Source organism: Raphanus sativus, chromosome 6 (genome assembly GCF_000801105.2).
Source record: "Raphanus sativus cultivar WK10039 chromosome 6, ASM80110v3, whole genome shotgun sequence".
Classification (NCBI taxonomy): Eukaryota; Viridiplantae; Streptophyta; class Magnoliopsida; order Brassicales; family Brassicaceae; genus Raphanus; species Raphanus sativus.
Genome location: NC_079516.1, coordinates 6,733,465 through 6,758,396, shown reverse-complemented (window position 1 = coordinate 6,758,396; position 24,932 = coordinate 6,733,465). Strand labels below are relative to the sequence as shown.

At 32.8% G+C, this 24,932-nt stretch overlaps 5 protein-coding genes across 7 annotated transcripts; 1 reads left to right on the top strand and 4 right to left on the bottom strand.

Moving 5' to 3' along the window:
* The first annotated feature begins 420 nt into the window (after positions 1–420).
* Positions 421–1,131, top strand: LOC108807713 (actin-binding protein wsp1-like). The gene has a single exon (XM_018579962.1). The coding sequence runs from the start codon at positions 421–423 to the stop codon at positions 1,129–1,131; it is 711 nt and encodes a 236-aa protein (XP_018435464.1).
* A 2,593-nt stretch (positions 1,132–3,724) lies between these two features.
* Positions 3,725–5,613, bottom strand: LOC108811787 (uncharacterized). Of its 3 annotated transcripts, none has more exons than XR_001943377.2 (5): positions 4,825–5,613; positions 4,584–4,721; positions 4,397–4,504; positions 4,219–4,322; positions 3,725–4,141 (listed from the first exon to the last, which is right to left on the bottom strand). XR_001943377.2 is itself a non-coding variant. In XM_056988708.1 (3 exons), the coding sequence occupies exons 1-2, from the start codon at positions 5,138–5,140 to the stop codon at positions 4,717–4,719; spliced, it is 321 nt and encodes a 106-aa protein (XP_056844688.1). In that variant the 5' UTR covers positions 5,141–5,613; the 3' UTR covers positions 3,725–4,141; positions 4,219–4,716. The 3 variants fall into 3 exon arrangements, 1 of the variants encoding a protein (XP_056844688.1); XR_001943378.2 differs by having other exon boundaries at positions 4,397–4,477; XM_056988708.1 differs by having other exon boundaries at positions 4,219–4,721.
* A 1,734-nt stretch (positions 5,614–7,347) lies between these two features.
* Positions 7,348–10,427, bottom strand: LOC108807712 (receptor-like protein kinase HAIKU2). The gene is made up of 2 exons (XM_018579961.1): positions 7,868–10,427; positions 7,348–7,736 (listed from the first exon to the last, which is right to left on the bottom strand). The coding sequence occupies exons 1-2, from the start codon at positions 10,425–10,427 to the stop codon at positions 7,348–7,350; spliced, it is 2,949 nt and encodes a 982-aa protein (XP_018435463.1).
* A 1,912-nt stretch (positions 10,428–12,339) lies between these two features.
* LOC108813468 (uncharacterized) lies at positions 12,340–14,045 on the bottom strand. Its single transcript, XM_018586033.2, has one exon. The coding sequence runs from the start codon at positions 13,888–13,890 to the stop codon at positions 12,505–12,507; it is 1,386 nt and encodes a 461-aa protein (XP_018441535.2). The 5' UTR covers positions 13,891–14,045; the 3' UTR covers positions 12,340–12,504.
* Positions 14,046–19,929: 5,884 nt separating this feature from the next.
* On the bottom strand, positions 19,930–21,703 carry LOC108807711 (agamous-like MADS-box protein AGL62). Its single transcript, XM_018579960.1, has 2 exons — positions 21,380–21,703; positions 19,930–20,436 (listed from the first exon to the last, which is right to left on the bottom strand). Exons 1-2 carry the CDS (start codon positions 21,701–21,703, stop codon positions 19,930–19,932), a joined length of 831 nt encoding a protein of 276 aa, XP_018435462.1.
* Between the last annotated feature and the right edge of the window lie 3,229 nt (positions 21,704–24,932).

The window sequence follows — 24,932 nt, the reverse complement described above, 5'->3', positions numbered from 1 at the left end:
TCATAAATAACATGATTAGGTATGAGTTGTAGATTTTTTTTGCAAAAAGGTTTCAACTTCCATACATATTTTTATCTATATTTATTAGATTTGAGTTCAAATGTACTAAAAGTATTTTTGTAAACAAATTTCATGCATTTAATCAATTTAGATATTTATTTTTAATATTGATAAGGTGAAAAGGACAAAAAATCCTATCTTTCTATTCAAAGATTTATTTTCTAGATTTGATTTTTTCTTTAGAATATCTATTCTATTAAAAGAGTTATTTGTTAGAATGGTCATATTGTGTACCATAAGTAGGTAAATACTAAATATTTACCTTGGTTTACAGATATTATAAATATCTCAATTGAAATAGTTCATACAATCACATATTCACTTAATCCAGTAAGTAACAAAGGAACACAAAAAAAAAATATGAAAGGTTTCTCTGGAGTTGTGGTGTTTCTGTTCTTATTTGTTACGGTATCTTTAGGGAGTCGCGAAAGTTTAACAAATATTACATCGAAGAGACTAGTTCCAGGAGGTTCAGACAATGCAACATCTCCATCTAATCCACCAGGGTTTGTAACTGACATTGAAATGAAGAGATTGGTTCCACGAGGTCCAAACAATCAGACATCTCCACCTACTCCGCCTCCTTCAATAGCAAATATCGAAATGAAGAGATTGGTTCCAAGAGGTCCAAACAATCAGACATCTTCACCTACCCCACCTTCTTCAATAGCAAATATTGAAATGAAGAGATTGGTTCCAAGAGGTCCAAACAATCAGACATCTCCACCAACCCCACCTCCTTCAATAGCAAATATCGAAATGAAGAAATTGGCAATGAAGAGACTGGTTCCAAGAGGTCCAAACAATCAGACATCTCCACCTACCCCGCCTCCTTCAACAGCAAATATTGAAATGAAAAGAAGAGTTCCAAGAGGTCCAAACAATCAGACGTCTCCACCTACCCCACCAACAAATATTGAAATGAAAAGATTTGCAATGAAGAGACTAGTTCCAAGAGGTCCAAACAATCAGACATCTCCACCTACCCCACCGACAAATATTGAAATGAAGAGACGGGTTCCAAGAGGTCCAAACAATCAAACATCTCCACCTACCCCGCCAGCCTTTTAGTTGATGAAAATTATAAAATTTTGATAAATTAATAATTGCACACTTTTCCATCATTCTAATCTAATATTTGTTAGTTATGATTGGTTAAAAATAAAATTTAATAAATAATAAGTATTTTTCTATACAATTATATGCTTCATTTAAAATCAATAAACAAAATTAATGAATGTGAAACATATTTTTTTAAAAAAAAATCATATTGCCATTTAATTAATTTCTTACATGACTTCCTGTGAAAAATCATAATAAAAACATTGAAGTACACATGTGCGAAAAAAAAGACAATCACGTGAACAACACACATCTCGTCATTCATGATCCCTCATTCCTCTTTTCTCCTGGAGTGTTTCGTGGCCGATCAACGGTAGTTTTCTCAGACCATAATAAATGTTTGGCAGTTATTGAGAAGTGGTTAAATATAGTCTGCTATGTGCCTTTGATTTTCTGACGTGATCAGAGTTTCAACAAATAGATTCATGTGTTTTTGTAACTCATGGCAGACAAATTACACAAAATTGCAAGAAATTATGTTGAGTATCAATGATGAAGTCACAACTTTACCCGACGATTTATGTGAAGATGCATTAGAGGATAACGGTTTTCTTTTAGTGGCAAAGCCAATTCATCTCATGACTATATTTGGGCACAGCCCAATTAGGGATTATATACATAATAATCAGAGGCCCTAATATTTGTATGCCCAAAAAAACTCAGAATCTAAACCCGCCTTCGTTGCAGTAGTGAGTCAGCACGATATCTCTCTTTTCAATATACTAGATCTTTTGTCCGCGCTACGCGCGAAAAATTGTGTTTAATATGTTAGTTCTGATTTTGTTGTGTGAACGAAAAATATTATAAAAATATATACGTCTTAAAAGTATTAGAAGTGTAAAATGCAGTATAAGAGGAGGTAGATGCATTGATTTATGTTGTTTGAATATTGTGTGTAGTTTTATCTACTCCTATTGTTTTGAAATATATATTGTCTTATTTGCTTAGGAAAATAGTAAGATTGGCTTCATACTGCATAGATTGACGGGAAGATGATGAGATGCTTTTCTTAGTTGTGGTTTATTGGTGATGGTCTTCTTATTTGTTGAAGAGAATTTTTTCGGAAAAAAGTTTCCTACCTACACAAAGTTTACACTAATGTGGTAAAAACCATCCGATGTATGAAAATTATTAATAACTACACCAAATTTATGTTAATACATGTCAAATATGCAAAGTAAATTATTATATGGTGGCAACATCATGATCGAGTTTAATTGATTTAAATCTAAGTTAATAGGATCAATCTGTAATTTATTAAACTTAATAAGTTTAATGGTTTTTTTAAAAAGCTGATTTATTAAGATTAATAAATCTAGTTGATTTTATTAATAAACTTAGTAAAATTAATAATTTATTGAATTTAATAAATTTATTAAACTAAATAATTTTCTAAAATTTATAAATTTAATAAACTTATTAAACTTATTACACTTATTAAACTTAAAAATTAATAAAATTAATAAAACCAATAAATTTATATATTTTAATAATTTATTAAGTTTATTAAGTTAAGTTTAATAAATTTATGAAGTTTAATTAATTTATTAAGTTTCATAAATTCTTAATTTTATTAATTTTATTAAATTTAATAAGTAATAATTTTATTAACTTTAGTAAATTATTTTATTAAGATTATTAAGATTATTATTTTTAAGTTTTATAAATTATTAATTTTATTAAGTTTATTAGTTTTATTAATAGATGTAATAAGTTTAATAATTATTATAATTTTATTAATATATGTACTAATTTTAATAATTTAGTAAGATTTATAAATTTATTAAATTTGTTAAGTTTAGTAAATTATTAATTTTAACTAATTTATTAAATTCAATTAAGTATTAAGTTTATTAAGTTCATTAATAAAATCAATTAGGTTTATTAATCTTACTAAATCAGTTTTTTGAAAAAAAGTCAGTAAATATATTAAGTTTAATAAATTACGGATTGACCTATTAACTTATAGTTAAAATAATTAAATCCGACTGTGATGTTACCACCGTATTAACATAAACTTCGTAAATATGATATGTATTAATATAAACTTTGTGTAGTTATTGACACATTCTAATACATCAGATAGTTTCTACCACATTAGTGTAAACATCGTGTAGTCAGAAAACTTTTTTCTATTATTATTAAAGAAAATGTTTATTCGTTTGGTAAAGTTTTACTTCCCTTTGTCGTTGAGAATATGCCAATATATATTCTTCTAATTAAATCGATATCTGGAAAAAAGTTTCATTACTTAGCTTTGGTTACTTTTTTGTTCGGAGTTGTTCCTGAATTTAAATGTGATCGTAGCTGATTTTTGAAAAACTGTTTTGATGGAGTGTATTACTTATCGACGTATAAGAGGTACCTAATAGCAATCAATACGTATGTCTCTCACAGTCTCAGTACTACACTCATTTGAGCTACCACAATCCCAAGTTAAATAATAAGTGTTTCTTCTGAAAATTCTTTATGTATTTTAATGGAATCGAAGACTAAATAAATAAGCATACTGTTTGCAAATATTAAAACAAAGCTGCAAATATTAAATCAAAGCAAGATCGGAAGTTTATAATTAAAAAAGCTTAATTGTGGCTGCAAAGGAAATAAAAAGACCATGACCCTGCATCGTATGGAATGAGTTGTTTAACCTCTAGTTTCCATGTTTAGGACGGTCAGCCTTCTGTGAATCATCCCTGTTACTTGTACTTTCATTTTCCTAATCATCAATAGATCCAGAGCCAGCAACGACATTTGCAGAAGGCACATCAACTTCATCATCTTCATCAAGTGGGATTTCAGTTGGAGTTGGTACAGGTGATAGAACTTCTTGTGAGACAATCTTAGTAACAGTTATCTTGCCTGTTGAGTTGAGGTCTGTTTGTCCAAGTGTCGATCAAAAGCTTGGGTGGGGGGGGGGGGGGGGGGGGGCGAGACATCTCATGGCCAGCACCAAATTAGCCTAAAAAAATTCAAGGAAGAAAAAAGTGAGTTTTAGTGACCTGGGAGAGGCCACAGGGTTTTAAGTTGATGGGTTACCTCAAAGTAGTGGTCAAACAATTCCGCAGCATTCTTCTCAGTCAACTCAGGTCCTGGTTCACCAAGTAGGAAGAAAACAGCCTGGTCACTACTATCGTAGCTATCTGAAAATTAAAAAAAAAACACAAATAAATCTCTAGAAAAATTAAACATAAAGTTGCGAGGTTAGAGTTCAGACTTTGCTACACCAGCAAGGTTAGCGTTGCCACACTTGGCGCACATCAACAGAAAAGGGCCTTTGGTGGCCTTACTTTGACAACTGTTGCAGGCAATATAATACCATGCACTGTCACGCCCAACATAACAAATTGTGACTATGTACTCAAAAGAAGCTTCCTGCAATAGTTTAAAAGCTAGTGACTTACATAGACATGGATTTTACAGAGTTATCTAAAGCATATTCATGCTTGATGTTGTAAAATATTTGCCCAATTGTAATTGTCTCAGCCTTTGTAACATCATCTGCATTAACCCGCTTAGAAATCTCTTGGTTAGAACTCAACCTGAGACAAATTACAAAACAAAAGATTTGTCAGGTTCACTCAATAAAGTCTGAATAGAACATTATTTGGAATTGACAAAGTCAACACTGTTGTCTCTACATACCAGTCTTATCACCGACGGAGACAGATGTTTTGTGCCTCACGCCGATTCTTACACCCGAAGAAGCTCCGGTCTTCACGACCTGTTTGCCTGGACTGGAAGAGACCGGCGCACCTTTGTTTGGCTTCACCGAATTCACATCGCCGGAACCGCCACCGGAGTTGACGGCTGGGTTTACCGGACCGGCGGAGACAACCGCCGAGATCGCTTGCTTCACCGAGGGGACGACGCCGGATTGGTCACCGGTTTTGACCGGAGCAGAGAGGGCCGCCGCTTCGCATTTCGAGTTCACAGGGTCGCTTGAACCGGTAATCTTCATCGCGATTGAGATTGGAGAGAGGAAAAGGAGCGATTGAGATTGGAGAGAGGAAAATGAAGTTTGGATGTAAATCCATTGTCGTGAAGTGCAGGTTTTATAGAAGACCCGAAGAGGAAGCCAACGGACCCCATTAATGGGGTTAATGGGGGATTGAAGAGTGCGAAGACGTGGGGGAAAATTGATTACACGGAAGTCTGCATCGCAAACAGAAGGAAGAGGAAGATGAACAGGAGCGGTCTCGACAATCCCATTCGGCCCTTAGGGTTTACGCAAGGAAAGTGATGTGAGCATTACTTTGGGCTTACGGGCTGGCAGCCACACCACGGTTTCGAAGCCCAGAGACCGAGTTCGGTTCAAGCCCATCAGAGGCAGATAAGTTGTGACGTGGATGTATGCTGAGCTCCCATTGGTTGGAATTAAAAGAGTGACGTGGACACTCTATCTATGAAGTTTATTTAGCTTTTAGTATAGTATTGATGTACCATATTTTGATCGGCGTTTTTAAATCGCGGATATATTTTTATCATTTTAATAAAATTTGATTAAATTTATAATTGAATGCAGGTATTTTTTATCATTTTAATAAACTTTGATTGAATTTATAATTTTTATAGAAAATAAATATTTTAAAGTTATTCTATTTGTGTTTAAAAAAATGTTATATTATGATACTTGATTTTCAAGCAGTGTTTTCATATCCGACCCACACATGGTTAAACTGATAGATTCTATGACATATGTAATAGCGGTTCAATTTAATAAAAAGAATTGTAACTAAAAATCTTAGAAAACTGGGTAAAAATCCAAAAAACGCGTTATTAACCTATGATCTCCTATCAGATGATCTGTTGAAACTAAAACATATAGTAATATTTTTGAAATTTTTTTAAAATAACTTATACTTTTAATATTTGTAAAATTGAAAAAAAACGTTTACTTTTTTAGACTTTAATGAAACTTGTATTATCATATTTGAAGAAAATGGTAAAAGGAAAAAAATTATTGATATGAAATTATTATTTTCTTTTTTGGTTACTAATAAACTGTAATAAGTTTGTATTTTTATTTATTTTAGATCTAAAAATTAATTTTAAGATAAGTTTTAAAAAAAAATTGAACACTCAAAATTGGCATATCATTATTATGTACAAAACGATATAGTAATAATATTTTTTTAAAAAATTAGATGTGTATATTCATATCCGATTGTTAAATAATAATATACATAAAATGATATTTAGTTAAATGGAAAGTATAATCTGCATAAGATTAAAATTATTATCATTCATAAAATATGAAAAATATTAATTACCATAGATATATGGAATATTTATTTGTTAGTTGAAATAAATAATGTTTAATATTCAAATTAAATGTCAATGGCATGACATTGTAAATAATTTTAAAAATAGAGGCAGAATCTCTAATAGAATTATGCTTTAATAGTATAGATTTTGTTATGTTAAGAAACAATATGAGAGTGTACTTCACGAGGGAACATCTGCCTTTTTCAACGTTGGATGTCCCTAAGAAAAAAGACAAAAGTATCTTTACGATTTGAGAAAAATAACAATTAGTAGTCGTTTAATAATATGTACTAAAAAAATAATAATAATAATATGTATTCAAAATTCAAAACTAGAAGTTGAGCATACAAAAATATACACTAACAGAAAAACATACATATACAGTGAAACCTCTATAAATTAATAATGTTGGGACTACAGCAAATCTATAATTTTTTATTAATTTATAGAGCTTATTAATTTATCGAGATTCTAATTGAACCAAAAAATCAATCTGAGACTATGAAATTATATTAATTTATAAAGATATTAATTTATAGATTATTAATTTATAGAGGTTATACTGTATGTTGTTTAGAGATAGATGCATGGTGCATGCAAGAAAATGTCTTAAATTTTGTAAAGGATGTCGTAAAATCAGATGTGCATGTATGATCTTTTCATATACAGGATGATAAATCATAAATCTTAAAAAATAATCAATATTTATTTGTGAGATATGTAATGATATATATTAATCTTTGTATATACAAGATTCCTCCTCCGGGGAAAATGAATATTGTGTATCTGAACATTGAACTCTTATTTGATCTTAGAAATATGAGTTTTTTTTTTTGTAAAATGTTAAATAGAAATATGAGTTTCTTCTCAGAATTGTGTATAAAATTAACAAATTATAAGCTAAAAACCTTCAGTAATCTCAACACTATCACTCACACCGTGACTTGCTTCTCCGTGGCTTTTATTATAAGAAGTCCCTGTTGTCTCCAGCATACGAACCACTGATTTCATAAACGGTCTAATCTGAGGAGACTTGTCCGTACATAACAAAGCAATAGTCAATACTTTAAGAGCATCCTCCTTGTATTCATTTTCTATGACCGGGTCGATTAACACCATCATCTTCTCTTTGTTCATCTCCTTGCTCCTGCTCCAAACCCACGCGACGATGTCTCTGTTCTCACCGAATTCAACCTCTACTGGCCTCTTCCCCGTTACCAACTCCATTAGCACGACTCCAAAGCTGTAAACGTCGCTCTTCTCGTTCACTTTAGTTGTGTATGCATATTCTGTTCCCAAAAATGAAATTATTTCCAGGTGAAAAAGGTAACAAAACTGTAGATTATAAATATAATGCAAAATGTCTGTAGCTTGATAAGCAAGATAATTGTAAATAAGTTGACCTAATGGTTGGACCTACCAGGGGCCATGTAGCCGAGGGTTCCTACAATGAGAGAAGCAGAGACATCTCGTTGAACCGAATCAGACTGAATGATTTTAGCCAATCCAAAATCAGCAATCCTCGGTCTCCACTCCTCATCAAGCAATATATTACTAGACTTCACGTCACGATGTATCACAGGCCTATCTAATCCATGGTGCAGATACTCCAACCCTTTAGCAGCTCCTAAAGCTATTGCTTTTCTCACACGCCATCCAATTTCTTGCTCACCACGGCGCTCGTGCAACTGCTCCCACAAACTTCCATTAGTCATAAACTCATAGACAAGTAACTTACTGTCCTCACTCGTTATGCTGCAGAACAACTTCACAACGTTTATGTGTTTTATATTGCTCAATATTGCAATTTCTGCCTCAAATTCTCGGTTACACAAAATTCCCGTTGAGCTTCTGAAACTTTCGTTGCAAGTATCTCTTCTCAAGATGTGCTTAACAGCTAGGGTTTCACCGTTTCTTAAGGTTACTTTGTAGACATCCCCGTGACCACCTCTGCCTATGAGATTCTCTGGCTTGATCTCATCGATGACTTCCATTTCATTCAAGTTAAGTAACCGGAATGAGCTCACTAACCAGTCATTCTTCTTCTGAGCCGTGGGATTAAACCTATCTTTATTTACCTTGTAGATCACGTAACAGAATAAAAGAAACAGAACAAGTGCTGCAGCAATGATAAAACATATCTCCAGTTTAGACAAGTGTTTTCCTGTCCCATTGTAACCTCGAGGTCCTACACATGGCTGAAGATATGATATCTTTGAGCTGCATAAACCTGAGTTTCCTACAAAGGCTCCACTTATGAGTGATTCAGGAACAGAACCAGACAACTCGTTGTTGGATAAGTCAAGTAAGCTCAGCTTAAGAGACGACAAACCAACCGGAATCAACCCAGTTAGTCTGTTTCCTGACAGATTAAGAGATTTTAATAACCGTAAAGATCCTAAACATTCAGGGATTCTCCCAGAGAGTGAGTTTCCAGCTAGGTTTAGATCAACCAAAGATGCACACAAACCTAATGACTCTGGTATAGCACCAGAGAGGCTGTTCTTGTCAAGAATGAGACTTGAAAGCTCCTTAAGCTTTCCCAAAGAGTCAGGTACTATCCCGGAAAACTTGTTCATGCGAATATTCACCGACACTAGCGAGCTAGCTCCTGAGATCTGAGACGGTATAGAACCTGAGAATCTATTGCTGCTCAAGTCTAAAGAGCCAAGAGACTTGGCATTACCAATATCCTCAGTGAAAGGTCCTTCAAAACGGTTAGAAGCAAGATCAAGAAGCTGGAGATTAGGCAAACCCCAAATCCCATAAGGAACCACACCAGAGAGAGAGTTCTTGCTTACACGGATACGTATCAGAGTCTTGCATTCAGCATAGCTCTCTGGAAACTGTCCTGTGAACCTGTTCTGCAACATCAGAAGATGCGTCATTGCGCCTTTCTTGCACATATCAAGAGGAATCTGACCTTCTAAAAAGTTCTCAGACACGTCTATGTATTTAAAACCTGTCCAAGATCCGAGTTTCTCCGGAAGCTTCCCAGTGAGATTGTTTCTGTAAAGAGACAAAGCAGCTAAACTCTTGAAATCTCCAAACTCTTTAGGGATCATACCGGTGAATCGGTTTTCGAATAAGCCGAGAGATACGAGGTTCTTTAACGACCTTAGCTCTGACAAATCACCTTCTAGCGAGTTGTTAGATGCATCAAAGTACTTCAGATTCGTCAAATTTCCAAACCCTAATGGTAACTTGCCAGTCAAGAAATTGCTGTAAATCACAAGCTGCTTAAGGTTTCTAAGCTGAACTATTCCCTTTGGAATCTCACCGGAGATTTTGTTATCTGAGAGCTCAAGGTTTTGTAAGAGAACAAGGTTCTTGATTCTCTCTGGAATCTCACCGGTGATGCTGATGTTGCTCATGTAAAGCCAACTCAAAACTCTGAGTTTTAGAATCTCCCCTGGAAATTGATGAGGGTCGAACCGGTTATCTCCGACGCTCAAGAAACTCAACCTCTTCAAGCGTTTCAGAGACTTCCAAGGGAACCTCCCGGAGATTCCTGAGGCGTTTAAGCTTAAAAACTCTAGTAACCTTAAAGAATCAATCGCCGGAAACTCGCCTGAGAAGTTGTTGATTCCTAGGTCTAAGTATCTAAGACGCTTACATCTCCTGAGATTCTTGAGAATCTTGCCGCGCAAGGAGTTGTTTCCAAGAAGAAGCTTTTCGAGAAACTTCAAGTCGCAGATTGAATCAAAAGGAAGATGGGGACTAGTGTTATTACCTCCGTTGGTCAGACTCTGGCTTTCGAGGTTGATCTCGATGACGTTTCGGCCGGAGTTGCAGGTGATTCCGGAGAATTCACAAGCTGAGTTCAGGTGAGTCCAGGTGGCGAAGACGCTCTTTGATTCTGGTTCATGAAATGTGGATTTCAGTTTGAGGAGATTCTTGAGTTCTCGTTTATGGTCGGTTCTCGATAAAGCGAGGGGAAGTAGAAAGAGAAGGCGGACGATAAGTAGTTGTCGGAACATTGGTGTTCTTGTCGGAAGGACAAAAGGCGTTGACTGGTTGTTGTTGTTGTTGTTATTCCAAATAACCTACAAGTGAAGAAAGAAACTTGTAATGGCATGAGGTTTGCTTGCACTTTGTAACTCTTGTTTATAAAATGTGGAAAACGTTTGAAATGGAAAGTTCTATATTTGGAAGGTGTATTATGTCAAAAGCTTTCCCTCTTTGTATTTTCTTCACTTGATTTTTATTTTGTATTTAAATCAGATTAATTATTGACTAAGATAAAAAAGTTTAAATTTACTTAGATATATGAGTATTTTAGCACCTATGTGATCAAAATTTGATATGATTTGTTCTGTTGGTAGTTTAGTAATTTTTATAAAAAAAAAATTCACTAATCATAAATCATTTGTAAATATATACTTTTTCCTAAGCTTCTTTATTTTTGATAGAGCCAAAATGATTTTCTAACTGACAAGTAAATTTTAACTTGTGATCACATTCCAAAATAAGAAGATTTTAAAATTTGCAGTCGTTATTAAGAGATGCGCGTACAAACATTCAAACCCCGATAATAGCAAAATGCAATGAATACGAAAAAGGTTGACTTGTTATCTTAGTACGGTCTTCTTTTTAATTTGGGTAAAATACCGTATTAAGTACGCGTATTAACTCCTACGTATTTTTTATGTATGACTTAACACGGCCTTCTTTCTGACAAAAGAAAAAAAAAAGAAGTTAACACGGCCTTCTTATGTTTCAATTCAGAGTTGTAACTATTCCAAATTTTGAATTATAATATAATCCTATTAACTCCTAAGCTTCATCACCATCACGTAGTCAACTCTAGTGAATATATCTCAAAATCAACATCTTATTTATCTTTCAGTCCCCTAGTTCCTTTTTTTTTTGAATCAACCAGTCCCCTAGTTCCTATAATTTGCTTTCTTTCATATTTAGCCGAAGATTTGAAGCAAGAGAAGGCCCAAAACGATGCCCGGAATTAGGTTGGCTAGACCCATTGTTTGGGACGATGAGATCGTTGCTTATGCCTTGAGCTATGCAAACTAGATTGTGGATCCTAAATCCACGATTAAGTATTTAGAGTGTTTGTATTAAAAAAGTTTTAGGATATAATTTTTTTAGAACAATACAACAATGTAACTAATTTGAGTTGACAAAAATGAATTGTATTAATAATAATCAGATAACAAGATCAAAAGTTAACAACAAGAATCAAAAATATCATTAAGAACAATGAACTAAGAGGAATCAATGTGTTTATGAGAGAACGATGTCTAAGTCTTTCCTAAGTCGATGTATGCGCATGGAAATGTTTTCTGTTTCTAGTCTTCACATCTTTCTATACTTGTGCTGTCTCCGATACTTCCTTCTCCACTTAGTCCGATCCCGCAAATATTAGGATAATCTTAGACGATTTGTTGATCTATTTTAATTAAGCTACATTAACTATCTCGATATCCTGTTCGAAATCCCTTTATGCACAGGTAAAACTAGTTAGATCAATCATCAACATTGACTTCACGTATCTTTCGAATCGACTCGAGATTTGGACCCAACACAGAGAGTTAGTGACTGTGCCACGGTCCATTCGAATGAACCGTTTGGACAGACATAGCGTGGAGTAAAGGAAATATGTCGGCTGAAGATGCTTCAGATGTGGATCGAGGAGAAAGAGTAGTAAAGTACTACAACTACAATAGCAACACGTGAAACGACCCACACGGTGGCTACATGACACACAAGTAGTTTGAAACTAGAAAACACTGCGATTCGTTTGTGCTAAAGGTGGTGTGTGGCAGTGGTGCTACTCTTTTTACATAAAACTTGCGATCCTCCGGTGGAGAAAATTCATATTAATATTTTTGAATGATATAAAATGATTTATTGTTAATGAAAAGGATAATGAGATAGATATAAGAAGTTTCTGTCATTCATTAGCTGTACATGAAGATATAAAGTTGGGCTAATTCCTAACGCTACTACCATACAAAAATAAAATTCAAACATTTTTAAGAAAAAAATTTGTGAGTGGAAGACAACTCATGAATTGGTAAAACGACAAAGCAATACACATCAAACGACACCAAGCTGGCTTTGCTGTCTCAGCTCTTTCCTTAGCTTCTGAGAGAAGAGCCTGCAAGCGTCCAAACTCAGATCCACCGCCGCAGCCAACGCCACGTGCGCTGCTGCATCCTCCGTGCACGTCACGTGCATCACACCCACTTCCACCTCGGGTTTACTCCGTTTCCCCACTCCTTCCACTGAAGCCGACATCACGAACCCTCTGCTCTGCGCCGGATGCTGCGGCAGCAGATACCCAAAATCAGACCCGGATCCCGATCCCGGCCTCGACGCGGGTCTCGACCCGGCGCTGGATCCAGACCCAAGATCCCAGCTTCCCTGAGGACTCGTCACAGGCGTAGAAGCCGCCGTGGCGTTCCCGCCAGTAACATCAATAACAAAACTCCCGCCATTTTTCAAACTGATAGACGATGACGCGGAAACCGCGGTTGCGATTCCGTCTTGGAAGAGCTCGAAACGGTAACCGAGCGCGTCGGAGGAGTAACCAGCTTCGCGCCACGCCTCCAATCTCCCCCACGGCTTCCACGTGCAACCGTCGGGTCTGAGAATTAACCACGCGCCGGGACTCGTCCGGTTCACTCGATTCGAACCGGGAGACGGTACGAAAGGCGTGACCATAGAGGCCATCGCCACGGGAGAACCGGATAGATCGTGGACCGTTACGGACCAGCCTTTCCTCTCTTGCTCTTTCTCCGATCGCATCGAGGAGCTGCATAACAACTGATTCCGATCGCACGAGTTAGAATTCCTCGCGCCAAATTTACAAGTGAAAACGGCTTGTTTCGTGTTCCCTTGCACTTGGAATACCTGAGGGCTGCACTCCGGCTCTCCGTCGAACCGAAACACGAATCTCGGGTCGGGTTCGACCCGTACGGTCGCGTGGAGCTCCGGATCGGATCTGAACTTTTTAGACCCCCTCAGAGTAATCCATCCGTTGTGCGCCAAACACGTCTTCGTCTCCGCGGATTTCAAATCCAGAGAAACCTCGAATCTTCCGAGCAGCTTCTCCCCCGCCGAAGCGAGTCCGCACGACGCGCCGCTGAAGTTATCGCCGTGGCGCGAGTAAGTCTCGATGGAGAGGACGCTCCACTTAGGCTTCTTGAGCGACGCCTCGATCTGAGCTTTGCTGAGACTGAAGCAAGCGGCGACGGTTGAGATGTTACCGGAGGAACGAGTCTCGGATTCGGATTCGGTTCGGAAGGTAGCCGGAACGGTGGCGATCTGGCGAGGGAAGTTCTTGAGTTTGATTTTGCAGTGGCAGTTAGGAGTCGAAGGGTTGATTCCGGAAACAGACGGCTCCGATGAAGAAGACGACGACGAGGGAAACCTAACGGTCAAGTTACCGACTATGATCCGTACGAAAGAGCACGGATCCATTTGATTTTTGAGATTGGATTCACAATGATTTGATCGAATTCGAGATTGGCGAGAGAGAGAGATGAAGCTAAGGTTTGAGAGAGGAATGGGTTGAATGAGTGAAGAAGGGAAGGAGAAGAAGGTATAAAAATGGAGAAAGAGAAACAGCCTGGCAAACAGCTGGGGAATGTATCTAAAATATTTTAGAGTCAAATAAATATATACTGTAAATATTTTGTTTACAAAAATACAGATCCTGTGGGGTCAAAGTGAAACAGTGAGCTTACCCCTCTCTCTCTCGCCTATCATATTCCAGATAGGCAGCGTTATTTTTGTTTGCGAAACTTTTCAAACGTTTTTTACAAGCAGTTTTCCTTTCAAATACTTTTCAAATCTTTTCTTTTCAATTTCCTTTTTCGTAAATTTGTTTATGTTTTCTAGAAACTTTATAGGCTACTAAGCGCTGTGATTGATACAATCGTTATATAACCGGTGCAAACATAAATTATTTTACCGGTGGAAACACCTACTCTAATTGTTAAGGTCTAAAAGTTTTTACATCTAGATCTGGGGTTCGACTTCTACACTATATAATTTATTGCAGATTTTTTCAAATCCAGATTTTAAGTCCCGGACAAAACGCGATTTATTAGACAACTATGCAGATTATGGAAGGAAAGATTACATGCAACTATGCAATTATAGAAGGAATGATTACAAGAGATCTTCAACATGATGCAAATAAAATCTGGTCAGGCGTAGATCTTCATAAGACGACTCAGATGATGCAATTAGGCGTAGATCTTCATAAGATAGGTAGTATTGTCGGTTGTCGAATCGTCTATGTAATGTTTATAATAATTATAATATCATAATAAATCAGCATTAAAAAAAAATATTTTACTGAGAATTGAACCAATGGTAAGGAATAAATTATCAAAAGTTTATCTTAACACTATAATAAAACATATATCCAGATTCTGATCAAAACAAGTACTTAAAAACCATTACTAGTAGATTAATAACAAAATTAGGTTTATTTATTGAAACAAAATTACAATTAATGTCTCTAACATTTATAGTCGGTAGATATGGGACAAGGATCAGATATATGTGTTGATTTGATATGATTTTGAACCGGTATGGTATTGTTTTCATTAATTTACAAAAATGATAATTATGAAACACACCGTGGACGCAAGAGGCTAATCGCTGCCATTGGATACCAGGTGGGGTCTAAGATAAGCTACCGTGGACCCTCTCTTACGCGATCTTTATCTGTCTCTCTGTGCACCACTTCGAGATGAGCTGGCCCCAAAGTGGAGCACGTAGGTATTTAGTTGGCATCTTCTTCAGTGGCTAATATAAAATCATTCATTATATTATTTCTTTTTAGTTTCAACTTAGATAATTAAGTGAAGACAACTTTCAACAGAAAAAAAAGAAGTGAAAATGATTTCCTACCATTGTCGTTTAGTTCCTTACCTCTCTGTCGTTTTGCTATGTTTTCATACAGGGCCGTCTCAAACTTTTCACGGACCCTGTTCAAAAAAAGAAAATAAGATCTCTTTTAATAATCTGAAATAATTTTGATTTTTTTTACAAAATACCATTATAATATAAAATAAATACATTAATTTAATTCTTTATAACCTAAATAGCACCAATTTTCTTGTTATTAATGCAAAATCATTGATCAAACACTGAACTTGATTATTTAGCATTTTTCAATACAAAATCATCGATCAAATCATCAAATTTGATCATTTTAATTTTTTCAGTTTTTTACGTTTATTATATCCACGATCAGAAATCATAATCTATAAATATAATAGAGTAAAAAAAAATCTGGATAGTAAACTATATACTTTTGATTGGACAATTCATTATTTTTTCTTGTCAACAGAAGTTGTATGTTAGTTTTATTTTCTTTGTGTTTGCTATTCTTAATTAAAAATGGTGAGGAAAGTATATTTTTTTCTCCGTATATATAATCACTAATTGATAACTGTTTCCTAAACATAATCAATTAGAATATTACTTTTATACCACCATTGAATATTCTAACACACATCAACAACTAATTATTACTTCCCAAAATATATAATTGATATAAATACTAATTACTGCCTAATTTATTGCCTTTTTAGTTGGTTACATAAACAAAATGAAAAATTGTAACTTACAATTATTGGTTATAAATACGAAAACTAAATTATATAGTCATTCTGATTTTTATAAAAATATGATTTTAAATTTATAACTATTAGTAAAACAAACAAAAATATGGACCCTCTAAAATTTTGGACCCTGTTCGACCGCTCCACTTGCACGTGCTAAAAGACGGCCATGTTTTCATATATTATGGGTCAATTCTTCTAAATAGATTATTTTCAAATTATTGTCACAAAATAAATTTCTTAAACATAAAAATGACCAAAATATTTCATTTAGTAGCTAAATTTTTTTATACTCTAGATATATAAATGCAAATTAAAAAAATAGAAGTTAAAAATAATACTTCATAAAAAATTATATATTTTTGAATTATATGCTTTCAAATTCAAAATTTTGAAATAAAAAACTTTCAATTTTTTCGAATTTTTTTAGTCTTCCTTTTGAAATTCAAAAATGTTTTTAACTATTTTTAAAATTTATTTTCAATTTTAATATTTATTTTTTATTTTTATAAAATTTTAGACCAAAAATCTCAAAACTCCGTTATTTAATTAGAAACCCTAAGATCTAGATAAGTAACAAGGTATAAATTAATATTTATTTTTTTAATGAAATATTTTGGTTATTTTGATTCTAAAATGATATATTTGTGACAAAAAAACATTTTAGAGCTATCATATGTATTTTTCTATATTTTGGGGGTTTTATAAACTTTTGACTTTTGAGTGATAATTATTAGAAAATAATTATAAGTTAGACAGATATAAAATAAGTGAGTACTACAGAGAAGACCTGAGGAGACTGTCGAGCCGCAGCTGTATGCCCATAATATATGGTAATATATTTTTCTTTATGAAGATCAGAACGTACCTTATTATCGAGATCATCAGATTCATATTGCAGCTATGAATATATTAATCCAACTTCCTATGTCTGGATACATCAATGACACATGCGCGTAGAGGTTGAATCAAGGTTGAATCACTAGACTCCTGTGAAAAGAACTATTTTCATACAAGTTACCTTGTTTTCTTACATCCTTTTTATAAAACCAATGACTATGCTAATACATTTACTCTAGACAAAAGGAAGTTTTTTCTTTTCTTTTCTTTTTATAAACTGGCATTCATTCTAGATAAAGCATTAAAAAAATATTACAAACTCAAAAAGCCATAGATTGTTATAGGTTTTATCCAGTGTTTAGAATATTAAAAATATATATCAGTGTTGAGAAGAAGAGTTAGAGTTAGAGAACACAGAACATGCAGATCAGCTTTGATTCCTCCGCCACAATTACGATCGGAGCAGCCGGAGCTGCATCATTGCTGATGAGGCCCGGGGATTTGTTTGTTGGAAACTCAAAAGACGCTTGCGGATTTGCTTATCGATGGTTGAGATGATCGTTTCAGGCGGTTTAAAGATCTGTCGGTGAAACCTAGTATTACGCTCAGATCAGATCCATAGATTGTTGCTTGAGTTTCTAGGAGGATGAAACGATTTAGGTCTTTGTTGCTACCGAGTGAGAGAAGATATAGCAATGTCGTCTTCTAAGTTGAAACGTAATCAACATCGACATGCAATCTCTCACCATATGGTTCGACTGTAAAGACATTCAAATAATATGTAATTCCTACTCACAGAGTTTGTATTGCAAAGCAAACACTTAGGATCCACATCCATTCCCCAACTGATTAATTAACCTATCTCTTGTAAAGCACCAATCAAGTAGTATCAACCAAGTCAAGAAGCTATGTCTCGGAATCCTAAAGGAGAGCCAAACAAGCTTCGCCCAAGGAACGAGAGGCTTAGGACCTTTGAGATAAGTATACACCTCACCCAATGTTGTATTAAGTCTTGTTTTTCCATCATTTATCTACTCATAGAAATCCTCCGGAAGTTTTAGTATGGTATTTCTATTAGTACTATATATACATAGCTTATCTATAAAAAAAAAAATCGAAACCAAGATAGCATTCAAAATTAAACAAAAAGACATGCAGATTATAACTGCGTTCAACATTAGAAAACCTAATTCAATTTAAATTATTTATGTACCTAAATATTTTTCTTTTATCTATACATAATTATATACCATCATGTTCAATGTCAAATCAAATTGGGATATATAGTAGCATAATCATGTTTCGTAGTTATAATTGAAAACCTAATAGCACAAAGTGGGTGTATTGAATATAAAAATTTGAGTTGATTTGATTTTTACTGAGATTTTAAGTTATTTCAATTAGTTGTAGAGTTTAATGTGATTTTTGTTAAATCACGGTAGAATATCAGTTAAGCCCATGAGATTTGATTTTTTTAAAAACTAGAAAACTTCATTCAAACACTTTAAAATCACTTAAAACTTTAAAAGGTGTATTGAATTTAGAATTTAAGGTGGTTTGATTTTTAATGAGTGTCTAGATGATTACGAACAAATCTGAGAATTTAGTGTGATTTTTATTAAACAGCTTTAGAATCTCATTTAAAATCATGGGATTTGCATTTTAATTTTTATAACTAAAAAAACCACTCTCTAACATTCTAAAAACAATTAAATCACTCTAAAATTTCCAACTTTAAGTTTGTTAAATTTCAGTTAATTTCAAAGTGTTTTATGAAATTAAAAGTTCAATAACACTAGATTTTAAAGTGTTATATGTTTGAATAACAGTGGATGTCATGTTAATACAAATAATCTCAAATTTTTAGTTGAATACATACCTTAAAATTCAACAACATAGAATAGTTTCAATAAAAGTAGATTTCACAGTATTTTATAACATGTCAAGTTTAATAATAATGAATTTTAACATTCATATTTGAATAATAAATGATTTGTCATTTTAATACAAATCACCTAAAACTCTCAATTGAATATACTCTCTAATAGTTTTTTTTTCAACTCTGAACAAGCAATAGTATTTTATTTTTGGAATTTGTTCAAGAACCTCGCCTCCTTTTACAATTTTGTCATATATTTGTAGCATCATCTTTTAGTAAATAGCTTGTGTATGTTAAAAAGATTAAATTTATCTTTTTATCATTTATCTACAAAAAAAACTTCATAATGAAGTATGATTGAGTTGGAGCAATAAAAAAATAAATGGTACGTCGAGAAGTGATACACAATATTGCGAGTGAAACTAAAAAACTAAAAGATCATGTGTTGATTTCAATGTACACAAACAAATATTTTAAACCTCCCGATGACCACTAGACATGAGTGATCCACAAACTTAGAATGAATGTTGTAAGCACCTTAGAAAGACGGATAGAGGGTTCCAATATTATTATAAATCATACAAATTTATGCATTTCAAGTCGCAGTTGGAAAAAGTAGGGGGGAGAGGGTTGTGGCTTTGTTTCAACTATTTAACACCTAATTATTTAGAACACTTTTTGTAGGGTCAAAACATTTTAGACTGATTTACATGATAAAACACACTAAATATGTTTATGTCACTATGAAGACAACTTTTCGTATTTATGCTAGTCCATTAGACACTTCAAACAATAATAAGTATCGGGCTCCCTATATTTATGTAATATTTTGAGCATTAGAGTCACTAGTCATGATTTCATATTTATGTTTCTTTGAACAAATCCAAGTTGAACAGATGCAAACATAAAAATTTGCAGAGAAGTGTTAAGAGGATATAGATAACTTGATTCACTATAAAAGTTGAAAAAAGAGAGTTCATTATGGATTATAAAACATCTGAATTCTGAAACGTTAAAAAGTGTTTACCAAGCTCGGCAAAAAAAAAAAATAGAAATAGAAATAGTTGTCCAGAGTGACATCTCAAATGTATAAAATAAAAACAAAACAAAAGATAATTAGAAAACAGTGAAACGATGTGTTTTATGGAAAAAAAATAAAGATTAATAGTAATGATGTCGAAAGTGAGGAGGAGGATCAGGTTGATGGTCACATTCGCAACGTTCTTGCTTAAGACAATATTGGTTCTTGTTTTGGTTGTGTTCTGGAGCAAACCTTTCGATGACAGCATTCCCATACGGTGTTGTAGAAGGATGAGGAATGATCATGTTTTGATGATTGCACGAGAACGTTTTCATACCCACCAATCTTCGATGATTAAATAGGTCCAAGTCACTGTTGTTATTACCCTCATCATCATCAAAAGTTCCAAAACCAGCATTACTAGAACTTCCAAAATAGAAGTTATGACCAGTTGCTTGAAGATACTTGGAGGCTTCAGTTGTTACTTTCTTTTTCAAAATTTTCAAACCAGATTTGAATTCAGTGAGTTGACGTAAGTTGAATCCTTCTACAGGGTCTTCCCACCAATTCTTGGACCTCTTATCATCTTTTCTCTTTTGCTTCAAGTCTTCATTTCTCTTTTTTTCTACTTCCAATTGCTCTGTTACCTGTTTTCGTTATATCTTGTAAGTCTATATAATAAATTTTCAAATTACATTTACTATATATCAAATAGGCGATATATTAAGATTTTTTTAATAAAACAAAATTTCCATGGTTTGTTGTAAAAAAAAGAATCCATTGTTTTGAAGGATTTTAAACTATTCAGCCTTATTGTGGGTCTACAAAATGAGATTTACTTAAGAAGATCCGAAATTCGAATAGGCACAAAATTTTACAAAGGAGAGATCATGGACACTATTCTAATTTTCAGTATTTTAAAACGCGCTAGGTGCTCGTTAAATGAAACCTAAATGAATATTTAATTCTACATAGAATATCAGTATAAATTAATATTTACAAATTATTTTATAAAACGAACATAAAGTATACTTCAAATCTAATTTCTATGTATGAACTTTTAAATTAAAATTAAAATGTGTTTAAATATATAAAGATGATAAATTTATAAATTTATGTTTATTTTTTTAACAGTTAATCTAATAAATATATGAAATAAGTAACAATTGATAGAAATAATAATAACATTAATCAAATATATAATAATACTAATATTTTCTTCTTTTTAATATAAACACTTTAAATCCACCTCAGCATCTACATAGATCACATAATAAACACTTAAACTCTGTTATGCATCTAAATTATATAAATCCGCATAAAGCATTGTATAACATAAAAGAACGGGTTGATTACCGTGTATCGCCTATACCCCGGCAAGGTGGGCGCATATAAACCATATTTGAGAACACTTATTCTAATAAACAGAAATTTTCTCTTGTTGATAGATTATTGTTTAAGTAAAAATATTATGTAAATTATATAATACTTCAACAAAACAATTTGAGTATAGTCCAGTAAATGATTTAAACTCTAACAAATAGCTTACAATAATAAATTTATGAATAAAAACTGAGATGTAAAATTTACCTGAGCAAGATGATCGTTGAGATCTTGTACAACATAATTTTGACGGGCTTCATTAAGTTGCAAATTGATGTTTTGGTGAGGATGCCGTGGATTAATATTTAAGAAGCGATCAATTACAACATCAACATTTGGATGGCCAAAAGAAAAAACTTTTCGGCCAGGTGAAAATACAATAACAACAATTTCTGTGCCACAAAGTGTGCAAAGCTCACTAGCTTTTTTGAAAAGACCAGATTTTCGTTTTGAGAAAGTAACTTGGAGATTACTTTCATTTTTCATTTTCGCCATCTTTATTTTTTGACGACCTTTATTTTTTCTCATCATTTTTATGGATTTTTAAAGATATGAACTGGTGTTAACAAACGGAAGATCATCGCTTATTTATAGTCAAACATAAAATACCAACCGTTACCATCGAATGGTTCTAAACTAACTCAATTTTTTTAATTATATTTTCTATTGAAATTAGTTTTACCATTTTAGAAACTGCAATTATAATTTTGATAAAATATCAAAATTAGTATGCAGTGTATAATTTTAATATAGCGCTGTTATTTCATCTGTTACATTGCATCAAAATCTGTGAGATGCATGCATTTCAGATAAAAGATATATATTATACCTTCTTGAAAATGATTTTTTTATGTCTTTTCAAAAATAAATTAGATTTAAAATAACTAATGTTAGGGTATATCTATACTTTTAAATAGAGGGTGGAAAAGACAATACATGTTCTCATTTAAAATATTTCTCGAATTGAATTTATATTGGGTATCTTTCTGGGATTTTTAATTCTTATATATATATTTTAATTTACCAGACATTCCGGTTCTCCAATCAAGTTTTTCCTAACCGACATAAAATCAGCCCAATTTATACATTTTTCAATCAGTTTATATGTCTACACACTCAGAAAAAAAAAACATTTTACGTTTTTAATACTACCAATCAAAGAAATTAAGGTAAGATTATTGTTTTCACCTTTCAAGGTTTATACACTTCTCCTGCAACATTGTGAATTGTTAATTTTCATTAAAATACGGTTGACCCTCATATTCTCAAAACTTCATTTAAACTTCACAAGTTAGTTACAAAATACTAATTTTTTCATGAATTCATAACCCCAATTTACATTGTTGAAAATTCAGGTTTTTCAATCAATTCTTTGTCCAACTGACATAAAATCAACCAAATTTATACATTTTTATCAAACAATTCAAATGTTTTTGAAGAGATAATAATTTATTCAAAGAAGAAAAAACATATACGCTTACATAGTCAGAAACATTCACATTTTGAAGTTTTTAATCAAACATAATGTTATTGAGAATTTTTTAAATTGTGGGTTCATTATGCAAAAGTCGTGTAATTTTATGCCATTTTACGTAAAGACATAATTTTCAACATATTTGTAGACAAAAAGAGAATATGAAATAAATAAAGAAAACGTAAAAGGATTGTTTATGAAACATCATGACAGAATATGTTTCACTTCTGATTTATGAGTATCTCATCCTCAATGTTTGGGGTATATCACATTGATAAAGTCTCCACGGTGGAATTGCTAATGAGATTTTTGAGTCCTTGAATAAATGGAGTTCAGAAAAGAAAGTTTTCTCGATGACTTTGGACAATGTTACCAGCAACAATAGTATGTTGAAAATTCTGAAGGGCAAGCTTAAGATGATAAGTGGAAGTGATGGATGTATATTGTGGATGAGAGTGTTATGGTTAATATTTTGAACCTCATAATCAAAAGAGCTTAGAGTCTTAACATTTCGAGAAATTATTTTCACATATGTGAAAATATTAACACAGGGAAAAAGAGTATTTGCATCATGTATAGAGAGAATAAAAGTGGAGATGGTTGTCATTTGATGTTTTTACTCGTTGGAACCTTACATATGAGATATTTTTAGAACTCTATAGTTTAGAGATTCATTTGCTAGCATGGAGTTATATGATCTGAATTTTAGGGGACACATTCACTTGATTGTGCAGTTTTGTGAAAAAAAAAACATATATAAATATGTTTTTAACTAATTTTTATTATAATTTTTAAGTAATACTTAAAGACAATTTTGATGAAAATGATGATCTTGGAGACAAATAAGTAGTTCAGGATTGGAGTATTGAAGATAAATGTTTGATAGAACAATGATATATATATATATATATATATATATATATATGGTGTTTTGGTTATGATTTTACATTATTTTATAATTTGATTGATGAAAATATGTAATAGTTGGTTATATCTTGATTATGGGTAGGCCTTTGTAGTGCAAGATGGAGGAGAATGGTATCACATTTATGGACTTTTTAATTTTAGTTTTGTTGTGGACTTTGCATTTTAGTTAAACTAAGCAATTTTTATTTTTCGGTATTATTTCTATGGATTTTTGTATTTTAGTACATTTGACAGATTGCTTCAGAAGAGAGAAATATCTATAATAATAAAGTAGAAGAGAAACTCTTTACAATATGCCACATTAACGAAGGGAATTCCAAAATGTGACACATGTCAAGTTTTTATAGAGAGTTTTTTTGTTTCGGTTGTTTCTTTCGGTTGAAATGTGCATTCGTTCATTGAGGTTTTGGAAATTGTTTCTTATGATTAAAATAGGAGTTATACAATGGGATTTGTGAATTCATTGGAATTCACTATTTTCATCTATCTGGCCCGCCTGAATCTTAGAGTTATATCTCAGCCATCTTCTTCAATTCCCACTGTGACTATTTTTCCTCATCTTCTCCGACGAATAACGTTTCTCTCCTGTTTAAAAGATGGTTTTAATTCAATCATTAAATCTCACCTCACTTCTTCTCGCACTACATCTCATTTATTTAAACTATGAATGCAATTTGTTCCCTTTCTTTTTTATAATGGATTAACTTTTGAAATTATACATTGGATATTAAAACTTATATTCTGCTTAAATTTATATTATCTTTTTCCGTGATTAACTAAATTTTATATTTATAGAATTATGTAAACTTTCAACTAACTGAAGCACAGTTATCTCAGTTTAACCAAATTTATCAATGATAGAAAACCAAAATTCAAAATCTCATGACTAACTTCAGACTATACCATCTTAGTTTAAATATTTTTGCTAACCAATTATTATAATACTAACCATGTATTATAATATTAATGTGTGCTTTAATTAATTTTCTGATGTATGTGTGTGATTATCAACCCAAATTAATACAGTCCAGTGTTTCGCCTTAAAGAACACAACAACTCAGAGTCATCACGAGGTTAAGAAATAACAGAGAGCTAAATTCGTGTGTGAATCTAATGACCACTCACTGCAAGTTTATTCTCAGTTTTCAAAAAGAGCAAATTCGTTTTATTGACATCTTCGTTCAGAAGAAAACAACACAAAGTATACAAGTTTTCATTCTCACATGTTATTGTAGTAAAAAAACACAAGCTTCAATTTTAGTATAATATCCTTTATAAACTGAGAGAGTTTAAAACACTGATACTTTAATAGATTTCTTTTAAATGATTATCTACATATCGCTAGATAATTCAAACAGA

Excerpts from the sequence above, each read along its gene's own strand:
- LOC108811787 (XM_056988708.1), bottom strand. The coding sequence starts at position 5,140 with ATGAAGATTACCGGTTCAAGCGACCCTGTGAACTCGAAATGCGAAGCG.
- LOC108813468 (XM_018586033.2), bottom strand. The coding sequence starts at position 13,890 with ATGGATCCGTGCTCTTTCGTACGGATCATAGTCGGTAACTTGACCGTT.
- LOC108807712 (XM_018579961.1), bottom strand. The coding sequence starts at position 10,427 with ATGTTCCGACAACTACTTATCGTCCGCCTTCTCTTTCTACTTCCCCTC. Across the intron at positions 7,737-7,867 it reads CCTCGGCTACATGGCCCCTG|AATATGCATACACAACTAAA; the intron begins GTAGGTCCAACC and ends TTTTGGGAACAG.
- LOC108807713 (XM_018579962.1), top strand. The coding sequence starts at position 421 with ATGAAAGGTTTCTCTGGAGTTGTGGTGTTTCTGTTCTTATTTGTTACG.
- LOC108807711 (XM_018579960.1), bottom strand. The coding sequence starts at position 21,703 with ATGATGAGAAAAAATAAAGGTCGTCAAAAAATAAAGATGGCGAAAATG. Across the intron at positions 20,437-21,379 it reads TCAACGATCATCTTGCTCAG|GTAACAGAGCAATTGGAAGT; the intron begins GTAAATTTTACA and ends TAACGAAAACAG.